Raw genomic sequence first — 14,127 nt, 5'->3', positions numbered from 1 at the left:
ATCAAGCATTATCAGACCTCCATGTAAGGTAAAGGCCATGACATAATCTGACACTCTGTAATTCTATATGGGATAACAAACTGAATGTTCTTTTGCAGACAATATGAACCAGAATTTCAAAGGATTATTTCAAGAAAGAAATGTAAAAAGCAGTGACCAAGCAGCCCTCAGCCAAACAAACTTCTGAACAGAAAACTTACTCCACTTCTCTGTCGTACCCTTAAATCTCCCTCATTATCCTTACATCTCTCTTTGCTATCATTGCAATAATTAAACTGGTTAAGCCTTACATGTAGAGGGAAAAAATAATCAGAGAGGCAGAAAAGCCAAATGGAAAGATAGGGCTTGCTCCATAACATACCACTCCAGAGGTGTCTTCCATGCCAGTATCAGCCAACACATGGCTTGGTAGATGCAACTTGTAATTGTGGTTGCTGGAAACCACCAAAGTCAACACAGATTGCTAAAAAAGCTCTGTAGTAGACAATTCTGCTTCCTGGAGTTATTTGCTGTCCCATATACTCTTAAAAGACAGATACGTGAAAGTTGCTAACACCAACACACAAGCAAGAAAGATAGCAACCATATCACATAGGTTCTGATGCTTTAAGTATGGGTCTGAACCAGCCATCTAATTTTGAGTGGGATTGCTATTGTTGAAAAGAAGTGCAGCACCCAACTGACACTGATTTTAACCTGGATCCAAGATCTCAGGTATGGATTTGGGGCTGTAAGAGATGCTGCTGAGGAGGCAAACTATATTTCTTTTTAGCCAGAGGTTAAATTTCAATCCTTGTAGGAGAGACTGATCATTTTCATGGCTCTCCTCTGTACCTGCTGCAACAGGTCTATATTTTTTCTGTGCTGACAACTTCAGAGCTGGACACTGCACTGCAGGTGAAATCTCATCAGAGTGGAGTATATGGGGAGAATCAATCCCCTTGACCCTCTGACTACACTGCTTTTGACATAGCCTAGAAGAAGGCTGGTTCTGGCATGTGACACCATATTGTTGGCTCACATCTAGATTTTCATCTACCAGCACCCCCAAGTCCTTCTCCACAGGGCTGCCCTTAATTATATCATCCCTCAGTCTGGACTGATACATCCTGCTGGACTATTTCACCCAACATAGGCAACCTTAAATCACCACTTAAATCTCTGCACTTTGAACCAGATGATGAAAACCTCATCCTGCCCTTCCTGCTCTGATGATGGAAAGAGCATAAGGCCACACATTCACCTGGAGTATAGGAGGATTTTCCCAACTAAGTTGTGTTGACTTACACCAGCTAAGAGTATGCCCTTTCTGCTCACTTTGTGATTCACCCTGTAGATGCCTTCTCAACAATATTCATTCCTTGCAAACATTATGGAAATACTGCTTGACACTTAATGCATAATCTTTATTCTTCAGGCAGCAGATGGCAACAGGTCATAGGTATGTAACTTGCTCCAATTTCACTTTCAGGGCTCTACCTAGCTTTTGAAATATTAAATTCCAAAGTAGTTCCATCTAACAAGAAAAGTAATCTTATCAAGACTGGAATTTCAGAAGAAAGCTCAGAGGAAGAGAAGTGGGTTTCCTGTGACATTGCCTTTAATTCTACCTGCTGTGAGCTGAATTCATAGCAGAACTCAATTTTTCTGCCACCTTTCTATCTTTCCATTTTACAGGAGGTACGGTGTGCATCCCAAAAAGCTTCCAGAATAACTTAGAGGACTTAAGAAACTTCATGTTATGGTGCCACGTGATGTGAAATGAAGTGATGATTTCTTAGTAATGACCTTGTGATTGCCTAATGACTCTTCACGATGGATTATCCATGATCAATGAATCCAGCATTTGTATTGTTTGAGACAAAGGAATTAGCTGGCAGATTCTCTTAGCTGTCCCACACATGACAGCACTCATGATGAGCAACAGCAAGGGAAGATCATTACACTGTTTTGTGGCAGCATGATGCCAGTGTACTGTGTAAGGACCGTGGTACGACACTGTTACTCAGCAGTACGCTTCAGTGTCACGTTGTTCCTCTCTCTCACACCGTGCTACTGCTGAACTGTAAAAGAAGAGCCTCACTTTGGGATATGACAATGCCCAGCACAGAGCAACCAAATGTAATTACAACGGCATGTAACAACATAGCCACAAGATTCATTCATGGCTTCATCTAGAATGGCAGCGACTTAGTCTTATGAAACTTCATAGCAAACCCAGCTCTGGCACAAGCAGATGCTGGACTTGGGTCAAAATGTCAAAAACTATCTGTGGTTTTGTTCTTTAGCTTGGTGGCAACCCTGAGAGTCTTCATCTTTGCAGAAGAAGCATAAGAAACTCACGATACTTAAAGGATACCTGGTGGTCCTTTCCAACTATAGCGATTCCTAGTGAGTAGACGTTGTGCTGAGGGATTTGGTTAGTTAAGGACTTGCCAGTGTGAAACTAATGATTGGATTCGATGATCTTGAAGGTCATGTCCAGTCTGAGAAATTCTGTGATTCTGTGATATTAATGGAAAGAAAGATCTACACAAAGAATGATGAAGGGGTCTGCACCCTAACAAAAGGCAAATGCAGGGGGACACACAGCACATGCCAACAAAGATGTAAAAAGCCATTATGAAGAGGTTGGTAAGAGGTTGGTGATCAATTCCTCTAACTACTCAAAACTGATAGGGCTGCCAGTGTACTATGATAGAGAAGCAGCCAAACAAAAAATAACTGTAATTCAGTAAAGCAGCTACTGGAGAGAAGCTTTAAAAAGGGAGAAGGTAGGAAGACTCAATACATGAGACAATGGAAGGCTTCTTACATGCTGCTGAGTGGCATGTGAGACTCTGAGCAACCTGATCCAGCTGAAGATGTCCTTGCTCACTGCAGGGAGGCTGGATGGCCTTAAAAGGTTCCTTCCAACTCATGCCATTCAATGATCTTATGCTGCTCCATTATTCTGATGAGTTGTTCCTGCATCACAGCAGTTCTGCTACAGGAAAACCACAGTACAAGGACTTGCTTCATTCATATTTCATCTCTTCTCTAACTTGTATTTCACCTAAAAGCAAGCATGTTGCCCCAATTCTAGGGACAGTTTCAGAGAAAATCCCTTTTACTCAATGCCTATGCAACCAAGATAGGAAATCTATAACTAGAAAAGATGAGGAGCTTTGGAGCCTCTTTCCATGCATGCAGAGGAAACACAAGATATTACTTCCATTTTCTCCAAAAGATGATTCCTCTGTCAGTTGCTGCAATCTAAACCATACAACTAGAGCAACAGGAAATCAAATGACTCTAAATGAGACAGGTAGCTAATAAAGTAGCTATGGGCAGCCTGCTTAATTGTTTACCCCTCAGAATTGTTTACCTCTAAGAATTATTCTTTAACAGTCCATTCAAGAATCCATGGGACCCAAGTGTTAACCTCAGGTAAGGAGAAAATTCCAAATTCCTTGAATTATGGGCACAGCTCTTTCTTGAGGAATGGTCTCCTTCATAAAAGCATCCATGCATGGGAATGTTAAGTTGCACTAGAAATGCACAGATTTGACAACTAAGTCTTCCTGAAAAGACTTCAAGCCAACCAAGAAAAAGGGCAAATTCTTTAGATGGGATATTTGAGACGTGATCTTCTGATGATGTGAGAGAGATGAACATGAAGCATCATGAGGACTCCCTAACACTAACTCTTGGGTGGTTTGCCTATAAGAAAAAAATATACTGTTCCAAGGCCAGTCTCTTCCTTATGGTCAAAACCTGGGAGTCTATTTGTGATGCCTTCCTTCCTTCCTTCCTTCCTTCCTTCCTTCCTTCCTTCCTTCCTTCCTTCCTTCCTTGTGTGTTACTTTCTCTCCTGTCTGTGTGGGGAGAAAGGGGTGCTTGTGAGAGTGGGCTGTGTTAACTCAGGACAGTCAGGAAACTGCATAATTTCCAGTGCATGTTTACTGCCTGCTCTCTGTTAGGTTTACCATGTTTTCCTTCAGGCATACATCCCCTTTCTCTGACCTTTCTCTCTTAGACACAAGTAAACTTCCTCTAAAGTTCTCTGATTTCCGAAAGTCAGGAAAATGGACAAAAGGATCTATCCTTTCATGCCAAGCTATGCCAGAAACTAACTTCTAAAACCTACAGGACATAAGCTGGAGAGGGAATATGCAACCTCAGAAGGCAGGAACATTCTCCATGTGCTCTCTACCAAACAACTATGGCTAATTCCAGGTCAGAAAGGACCTAGTAATCCTCATGGCATCTGATTTAGATTACAAGAAGTCCAAACTGAATGGCAAAGCTGATCCAAGATCTGGGATGAAGGCCAGTAGAATGGTGGCAATGGTAAGAAACATAATCAGGGCTTTGCCTATTGATAACCTCATTTCAGATGGATTTGGAAGAAGAAAAGCAGGAACAGTTCAGCTGCAGAATGAAATGGATGACAAGGGTTGAAGAGGGCTGAGTGAACTAATTTGTGTATTATTCAGTAGTCCCTTTGCAAGGACAAGGGCATGGGACACTTCAGGACAAACAACAAAGTTAGCACTGGAATTTATCACCTAGGTATTCTGTCCTCTGGGAAACAAGAGATCTATCTTCTTACAAGGGCCCTCCAGTTTCTATCAATCCACTTAAATTAGAAAAGTAGGATAAGTAGGGGCTCAGAGTTTAATTATATTTTTTCCTGATGTGAAGATGACTCAGAATATGTGATTTATGACAGACCAATGTCAGACAATATCAGAGGAGAATCTGAGTCTGTTGCATTTTTAAAACAATTTTCCCACGTACTGAAAGCTGCCTCTGTTTAATAGCCTCATTTATTAATAGTAAAAGCTTTTGCTGGTTTAGCATTCCCCTGCAGTTTCAGGCACACAAAATGCAGTGACCTGCTAATTCCAGACTTGCGGTGGACCATTGCAGACACGTGCCTGGGCCGATGCCAGCTCACCATCTGAGCCGGACACTCTTGCTAAAGGTAACTAAATTACTTCAGCAGTGAAAAAAAGCCAAGATTTTGCTTAGGTTTTGCATCCCATAGATGCTCTTAATAGAAGTGATTGAACATTCTCTTTTCCTAACAACTGCTGGTTTGCAGAAATGCACCTTTTTTTTTTTGTTTGTTTGTTTGGTTTTTGTTTTCCCTTCCCTAAAGCTTTTTGGATTTCATGTAAATGGATCGATTTTCAAAAGGAATAAAAAGAAGAAAACCTCATGTTTTGATTGTCTTTTGTATTTCTACCTTCTGAGATTTGGCACTCAGCTGCCTGGTTTTGTTTAGATTAATTCAAGGTGGGAGCTCTCAAACTGCAAATGTCTAGATCTGAGACTGTTTTTTTCACATATTTTACATGTATTACTTTAGACATCAAAACCAAAGTAGAGCATCAACTTGGAAATGATGTAGATAATAACATTTCAAGAAGATAAACCTTTCCTCATCACTGTCCCTCCTACCTTAACCTTTGGGGGGAGGGGGGAAAGGTCCCCAGCTGTATAAATAGCAACAATTTCTGCAGCAGAACAAAGCTCTGGCATTTTCATTATTTTTTATTTTTACTAACTCCAGCAGCACCTAAGAAGAGAGTTAACAGCATTTGACTTCTTTAACTCAGAGCTATGAAACTCTTTAAGAGTTTGAGAATCAAATCCAAGTGTTTTTAGAGGTCCAAAAGAAGCAGTCAACACTTACCAAATCAGAACTGAAGCCCTAAGAGATATTAAACTTAACTTTTGTTTTTTGTAAGAGAAAAAAAACCTCAAAGCAACATTTAGAAGTGATTCATCAACTCACTTAAACCATATTCAATAATCTCCAGCCTCTGGAGTAAAAAAATTAAGCAGGTATTTGACAAAGCTAGAGTTTGAAACCCCTGTCTACCATCTAAGTTAATAGGAAACTATTTTCAAATCTGTAGCTCCAAGAACTAAATTAAATGGGAGCACTAAACCTCTTCCCAGCTTCCAAAAAATAAAGTCTTCCATGAGCTGTTCACTTGCTGAAATCTAGGCAAGTCATACAGTGTTTGCCAGGATACAGCCCATCAGCTTTTGCTCCAAGGATGTTGCAGGAGCCCTGTGCTACTCATGGCCCACAGAATGAGGTCAGGGAGAGCTGGGAATGTGGGGAAGTGGGCAGGGACATGGGGAGAGAAAACAAACACGGGTTGGTGAGTGCAGGGAAATGAAAGAGGGAACAAAATAAACCGAAAATCAAAACAAAAACCAACAGAAAAAAAAAAAGGAAAGTGGAAAGAAAGAAAAGAAGTTGAAATTAGAGGAACTAACATGGCGTTACTGGTGGCTGTGGCCGAAACTTCAGCAGAAGAAACTACTCCACACTTGGAACATTTGAGCGTCATGCCGTAAAGGGGCACTGCCATCTGACTGCAATTAAAACCAAAAGACTGAAACAAAACAAAACACTTTGCTTATGAACACAAACGTAGAAAGGAAAGGGAAAGAGAAGCCAAAAAGAACGGAAGAACGAAGAAAGGGAACAAACCAACCATACCCAATTTGAAAAGAGAAATGAAAGACAGGCAGGAATAAAACTCTCTCATCTGTACCACTCCAGATGCAGGAAAATGGGAATAATGCACAAGTCAGAGACGTGTTGGTGCCGCTGGAGAGGGTGGAACGGTGTTGGTGATGGCTTTGCCAGATTCAGAGTCTTTCTCTCTGGCACCCATGGAAGAGAAACCAGTGCTGCTCTCCCCGTCTCCACTTCCTTCTTTTGGTTTGTTTTTCATCAATTGCTCTTTTCCCTTCTGGCCTTTTTGCTCCAAAACAAAAAAGGTGGCAGGGTTAGACAGTAGAAGGCAAGAAGTAGGGCTGTGGAGACTGTGTCTGCTTATCTCCTTTCCTAAAGAAAGCCCTCGAGTGCTAATCCGGGCCTCGGTAGGGATAGCCACATAACAGCTGACAATACCAGGAGATAGGCTGCTCTTTGATCGCTTAATCTGTGAGGAAGGACATGCAAATGGAACCGATTATGTCCTGGAAGTGAAGCATGAGCTTGTGTGTTTTGCAAGACTATCAACCTGCCCTGAAGGGAGTTGGACTGGCTGACTACATCTGAGACATTTCTCCTTTCAGATCTTGCTTTGGAGCTGAGAACACTTTGGGGATGAACCCTCAGACTTATTAACATTAGTTGCTTCCACTTTTTTCTAGATGGGATCAACGACACAATCATGCCATAGTGTGCTGCTGGTATAAGGGGCTGCAGGGGTCTGCCAATGGCCATGTCCTCATGAGTTTTAGAAGCTGATGTGTGTGAACCCACCTAGCTGACAAGCCAGCTCTTAGTCAGGAGCCCAGTAGACACATTAGCTTGGCCTTGGTCCTTTCTTCTCAGAATTTACTAGTTGTGTGCAGCCTGACTTGTACAGACAGACAGCCACATCAGATGGCCAGAGTCTGCCACATGAGCCAGAGTCTGCAAAACAGTCTCCAGATGCAGGGCCTGCTGTCAGAGAAGGCAGGAACATCGCTGCCAAATGCCCATAGATCTGTCATTCTCAGGTGATGGCAGTGCAGCCGGTGAGGGGTGATGTTTTCAGGCACCAGGTTTTGCAGCCCTACTCTGCCTGGGAGAGAGATTAGGAAGATGGACAGATCACTTCTTAACTTTTATAGATTCGTGTTCAGTCTCACAACACCAACACAACATTATCAGTGGCCCCAGTGGCCCAACATCAAGTGGCTGCTGCTTAGTCTGCTAATTAGCTACAGTGACCCAAGCCATTACTCCCCTCCAGAATAATGGTTAAGGTAATGCATAGAAAGTTTCAGCCTTCAGACACAGAGAAAATTAGCTCTTGTGTCAACAAATATGTGTCTTCCAGGAGGGATGAGATCTTCAAGGATCTTCAAGGCCAGGTTGGATGGGGCTTTGAGCAACCTGGGCTAGTGGAAGGTGTCCCTGTCCATGGCAGGGGGGTTGGAACTGAATGATCTTTAAGGTCTCTTCCAACCCAGAGCGGTCTATAATTCTGTGATGGTGTAAATCCAGTGAGGACAATGGCTGAACCAAAGGTTAAGTGGGTCCTGAGAGGCATTAATTGCATGACCCTTAAAATAATACATATAATAATAAAAAAAAGACAGCTTATCCCCAGATCCATTAGCCACAAAGAACAGGTAAGCAGAGAGACAGAGAGAGGCAGAAATAGGCAGCAAAAAGAAAGCAGATTGATTTGAGGAGTTTGATGGAAAACTATACCAGAAAAAAACATGAATGACATTGAATCACAAAGAACTGGCCAAAAGACCATCATAACACACAACTCTAACTGCTGTTGGGTGTATTTTTGCAGAAGGTTGTAAGCAGTAGGCACAGATGAGGATACATTTATATTCTAATTTGTTCTTGCAGGGGGTATGAAGTTGTTAATATATCGCATTTCCCTAGCAGGTTTATATTGGTGCCTGTGCCTATGAAAGGGTAGCTAATGAAACAATCACAGTGAATAATGCATTCATTTAATTTAGTTGGTGGTTTGTTCAGGTTTTTATTCTGCTTCCTGAATAGCCACAAACAGCTCACAGAGTCATCTGGTGTGTTCACTGGAGCCTGGGCTTTGCTACCTTTTATTGAACACCATGTACAGCCCAAAGAGCAGGAGCACTGCTTCCAAACATCCCCAGAGAAAGGCAAATCCAAATCCATTCCTATTTTAATATCATTAGTATCTTTCCAGTTATGTTATTCTCTGTGCTTGGACAATTCAGGTCTGTTACACCCTGCCTGGACAGAGAGTATTTCACACAAGGTGTGGGGTAAACTTTCTCAAATCCTCTTTAAAATCAACAGAGAGATAAAAGAAGTAAAGGTCCTCTAAGGGGCAAGTTGGAAGAACTAAACAAGGCTCCAGTAGTTACGGAGGAAGCCTAGGGAGAGGAAACTCAGCAGGCTAAAATTAGCCTTTGTGAATATACCCTATAGTCTCATTCTTCTTCCCTGGCTGTGTGAGCACACAAATACTCTTGGAATAAAAGCTGGCTGAATAAATTTAAAATTCATTTTAAAGGCTCCTGCATCTGACATGAAAACATTCATTTAAACAAGCCAATAGAGCTCAAAGACTCTTGGTGCAGCTAACCAGCATGGAGCACAGAGTGATCACCGGTTCTCAGACAGTCACTCCAAGGAACCAAGGTCTGCAGCAATGTCCCATGGTTTTATGCCACAGATTGGAGTGGTTGTGTGTGTTTCTCCATCTCTCCAGGTAATCATATCCAACTCTCTACACCCTGCTTTTGTGACAGAGCTATAAAGTCATTGCCATTAGAAAGTCAATGTTTCCTGACAGATATGACAGCCTTAATTAAAGCAACTTCTTCTGCTAAGTATAGGGCAAAACACATCAGGTCTCAGGTATTATTTTATAGGAACAGTTAGCGCTGATGCAATATAAATATCTACAGAGTGGAGGTCGTGAGGATGGGGCTGGGCTCTTCTCAGTGGTTGCCAGTGAGAGGACAAGGAGCAACACGCCCGAACAATAACACAGGAGGTTTCACTTGAGGTTAAGGAGAAACCTCTTTCCTTTGAGGGTGATGGAGCAATGGAGCAGGCTGACCAGAGAGGTTGTGGAGACTCCTTCTCTGAGAAGATTCAAAGCTCACACAAACACCTTCCTGTGCAACCTGTTCTAGGCATTAGCAGAGGGGTTGGACTAATCTTTGGAGGTCCCTTCTGGCCCCTACCATTCTATGATTCTATCAGTTTATGATTCTATGATGCATTGATTCTATTTGTGCCAACCAATCTGCTGTATGTGTGCTGGGCTCCTCTTAGTGTTCAGCAAGTTCCTCATTTTGCTCTTTTCACTTTGGTTTTGGTTTGTTTGTTCTTATTCAGCACTGAACCATACTTCTTGCCTCTGCTAAAGGAAACACAATGTTTCTTTATACCATCTCCTCAGATCCAAACATCTCCAAGGCCATTACTCATTCTAATTATCTTCAGAACTACCTTCCAACACAGTTCCCAAACCCAGGCCAGAAGCGGCTAGCTAAAGGGAAGGGGCACCAGAGCTCTCCAAAGTGCTTCCACACTCACAGTGGGTGCACTTCGACAGGGGAACAAAATCATTGAGCACAGAGAAGGCTTAAAAGTGCTGCACACACACACACGGACACAAAAGGGGGGGGGGGGGGGGGGGAAGAGAAAAGAAAGAAAAAATAAAGAACATCAGAAAAAAACCTTTTTCTTTTTGTTTCTTTTTTGCATTGTAGGTTTTGTTTTCCAAGTAGGACTACAGCGTGATCAATAACCAGCCTCTCTGTGTTAAATAAGGTCATTTTGTATGTGGTTTAGATTAGAGAAGGAGAGACTGAGGGGACAGTCACTCGCTGCTCTGCTAATCCAATAAGCCATTTATTTCAGCGCTGACTTTCAAGTGCAATTATCTTGCTACAGGCTCTGCCTGCAGGTCGGGTGTTTTCTCCAGTTCTTCTCTTTGTAAAGAAGGCACCACACAGAATAAAGCACTCACTCCTTAGCAGCTGCTTTAAGCAACAAAACAAGGTCACTACACATACCTGTTCAGCTGATACCTCTGACCATCCAAATGTGCTTAAGCTCCTCTTATTTATCATGACCACATCACCGCTCACACACCAAGATTCCCCTCTCCGCTGCATTAAGGGATCACAGTGCTCAACCATGTCAACACCTAACATCTCCATGTACACAACTTTTAGACCACATCCCTAAGCATGTCACCCAAGTGCCTTTTAAACACTTCCAAGGATGGTGACTCCACCACTTCTGGGGGCAGCCTATGCCTGATGACCCTTTTTGGTGAAGATTTTTTTCCTAATTGCAAGTCTAAACCTCCCCTGGTGCAAGCTGATACAATTGTATGTGTCTATGATTTCAGCTTGCTTCTACCCTCAGCTTTTTTTGCCAACACTCCATTAAAAACCACTTCTACCACAAACTACTCAATAGTGGAATGGCAGGAGTATCGAACCTCATCTGTACTTTCAGCCTCTGCTCTTTGAGACCTAATTTTAAAGCCTAAGGCTTTTGCAGCACAGCAGTGGACAAAGCAGCTTCCCTCTGTGAAGCCCAGAACTGCAGCAAACTGGGAGATATATCCCCATGCTCCCTCTATCTTCCCAAATGGAGCAAACCCTGAATTCTCTCCACCAGTCTCCTAGGGTTTTAGGCTCTGCCTGTAGCCGTGGTGGTGAGGCACCAGAACTCCCCCTGTTCTCCTTGTCTTTTTGTAAACAACTTCTTCCTTCAGGAACACAGTTGTTGTCCACAGTGATAAATCAAATGTCATCAAGGGACAAGTGAGAGAATGCACAACCCTGTCTTCCCTAGCAGCAGGTGGGGAGATAGTCTCTCTGACTGCAATGGCAAAGTAAGACAGTGGAAAACTATGTACTAACAAGAGAGGTCAAGCTGACCTGTGCATTTGATTTGAGTCAGAATGTCAGCATGCTGTTTCTGTCCTTTGCTTGAAGCATGGCATAGCTCAGGGACAAAGTCTGAGCAGGCTACAGGTTCTTTTCCAGAAATGAAGATGAAAGGAGGTCTCATCCTGCTGGAACCAATGACAAAATAGCCATTGTCAACAGAGTTTGGAAGTAACCCAATAGAGAGCCCTGCTGTCACCTCATCCAACCCCTGGTGAGAAGGCTGTTGAGCACTGTAGAGTCAGCTCTTCCATTTTTACTATGAAGGAAATCAGGTAACATAAACCCTATACAACATAAACTCTATACTTCAGATGGAGTTTAGAGTGACGGCTGTGGAGAAGACAAACGATCTCAAGTGACATTAGAATTTTTTCCTGTGGAAGAGAACCTCTTTATACATCCACTCATCTACTAATCTATTCACTGAGAGACCTCCAGAGAACCTCAGGCAGCACTAGAATTTTTTCTTGTGGCATCTTTGCTTACAGTCTTTCTCTTTCCACATTCATCCATCTACTAATCTGTTCACTGATATACCCCCAAAGACCCTTTCCTTGAAAGTGCACACACCTTTGCTGTCTTTCAGCCATCTGCCAACCATTAGACATGACTTCTGTCTTACATGGCCCATGCCATATGCCATGTTCAGTCCCTCTCTGATCCAGTTGCTGTCTCCAGGAGTTAGTGAGAAGAGACATTTTGCTCTCCTGAACACTTGAGAGGATACATCAAGCTTGGATCGAAGCCTTTTTAACAAAGAGATGAACTTCTAACCCTTTCCTTAGTAACACAGTGGCACTTCTTGGGTCTTTTGTCTCTGATGCACTTCACAAGGCAGAGAGATTAAACCAGCTGTTTTTAATTTAAATCTGGCTTTGCTCTCTTTGTTCGCATCTCCAATCACTCTTTGCATTCCTTGCCTGGTTATTGATCACAACCTGGAGAAGGTAAACTTTTGCTTCATTCTTTACTTAGATGTATTGATAAGGCATACCCTGCCCGTTCCTTCAGTTTCTTATCTGTTATTCCATCTTTGGATACAAGTTTGTTAAAAACCAGAATGCCAATAACCATGTTCACCTGTTGAAAGAGAAACAACATACAGTTTTGTTCTAACGTGGGTCAGACTTGGTAACACAGAAGGAATGAAAACACATTTGGCAAGTTAAGTCTTTTCCATTTTTCCCAAAGTCAAGTGGAACAGTCACACTTCTGCAGGCCACCACCCCTTCCACCCTGTCCTGCCTCCCCTGGCCACGCATCAGTGAGTTTAGGAGAGAAGAATGCAGCTGGCAGTAGATCAGAATAGTCTCCATGAACCAGGACAAGACTGTAAAGTGCTGTTTGAAGCTTGAGGCATGCTTGAGGTCTATCAAGGCAAACTCCAGGCATGAGAACAATTATTCAGGGTGATGCAAATAGGAAGTGGCCCATGTAAGTGGCAGTTTGGCTCTGACTGCCTTTGAAAGAGCCTTCTTGAGGAATCCAAGCAAATAAAGCTACCAAAGGAAGATGGGCTTGTCACAGTTGTTGCTCACTGAAGCAGAACCATCTGCGAGGCTGAGGGGCACTGGAGCAAGTAGAAACACCAGCTACTATGGTGGAATGTCTTGGGAGATACTGTGGATGGCACAGTACATAGATTAGCCATCTAGTCATCTCCAAATAAATCCAGGGTCAGGACAATCACATGAAGCCCTTTTGTCTGCTCTATTAGGATAAGAGCATATACATCCAAGTCAGCCAGGTACAAATACTGGCAGGGAAATACTGAAGTTTTGCAAAGTGATCCTGATCTCCTTACCAAGTCTGTCTGACTGTGGTCACTGCTGCCAGCTGCATCTGTTTTAGAAACCTCATCCAAACCTCAGCAACCTAAGAACGTGAGTATGTTAGTGACACATGAGGTCCATCCTCTTCATGGAGGCACAGCAATGATGGTGGGTAAAAAGTGACACTCTCCTGGGTTTGTTGTCAGTGAAACACCTGCTGTTGGTAGAACGATGTGTTGGATGCTTTCTTGCATGTGGAGCTTGCAAGGAAATGTTTTAGGAGGTTGTAGTGAAGTGAGGGCTGGTTTCATCTTCCTAGTCTCAGGTGATGGAATGAGAGGAAATGGCCTGAAATCGTGCCAGGGGAAGTTTAGATTGGCTATATAGGAAAATTTTCTTTACTGAAAGAATGGTCAAGGATTGAAACAGGTTGCCCAGGGAGGTGGTGGAGTCGCTACCCCTGAAGGTGTTCAAAAATCATGTAGACATGTCACTTCAGGACATGGTTTAATGGCCATAGTGGCCACTGGTAGACAACTGGACTCAATTATTTCAGAGTTTTTCCAACCAAAACAATTCTATGATTCTATTCTATCATAAAATTCAGAGAAGTGCAACATCACACTAGTTGTGAGCCTTGGTGCCTTTAATAAACCCTGGAAAGGTGCTTCTGAGAGACACCTAATGCACCAAAGGAAGGGAGATGTCTGCTCACATCAAGCCTCCATCTAATTGCCTACATCATCCTCAAGAATGAGCAATATTTCTGAGTTAGTATTGCTGGTTTCAGCAATCAGTTGTCTGGAGTTCACAGCTGGGGATAAATGAAAGATCTCACAAATAGCAGTTATTTTCTTTTGCATCAGCTGCTGGGTCAGTGGAGTACTTTCCACAGCTGTGAGTCCATTTCTAAAGCTCACCA

General features: G+C 42.7%; 1 protein-coding gene across 14 annotated transcripts in view; it reads right to left on the bottom strand.

Annotated features, from left to right (window-relative positions):
* ADGRB1 (adhesion G protein-coupled receptor B1) overlaps positions 1-14,127 on the bottom strand; it is a 313,454-nt gene that overhangs the window by 28,770 nt on the left and 270,557 nt on the right. For 8 of the 14 annotated variants that reach the window (XM_064154394.1, XM_064154392.1, XM_064154395.1 and 5 more), the window contains 2 exons: positions 12,428-12,513; positions 6,280-6,378 (listed from right to left, as the gene is read on the bottom strand). In XM_064154394.1, the coding sequence (XP_064010464.1) occupies positions 6,280-6,378; positions 12,428-12,513 (185 nt within the window). The remainder of the gene's footprint in view (positions 1-6,279; positions 6,379-12,427; positions 12,514-14,127) is intronic. The other 6 variants (XM_064154405.1, XM_064154397.1, XM_064154400.1 and 3 more) reach the window with 1 other exon arrangement.

The sequence above is a fragment of the Pogoniulus pusillus genome, chromosome 14 (genome assembly GCF_015220805.1).
Source record: "Pogoniulus pusillus isolate bPogPus1 chromosome 14, bPogPus1.pri, whole genome shotgun sequence".
In the NCBI taxonomy this organism is placed as follows: Eukaryota; Metazoa; Chordata; class Aves; order Piciformes; family Lybiidae; genus Pogoniulus; species Pogoniulus pusillus.
The sequence above is the reverse complement of the archived record's forward strand: the minus strand, read 5'-3'. Positions and strand labels throughout refer to the sequence as shown.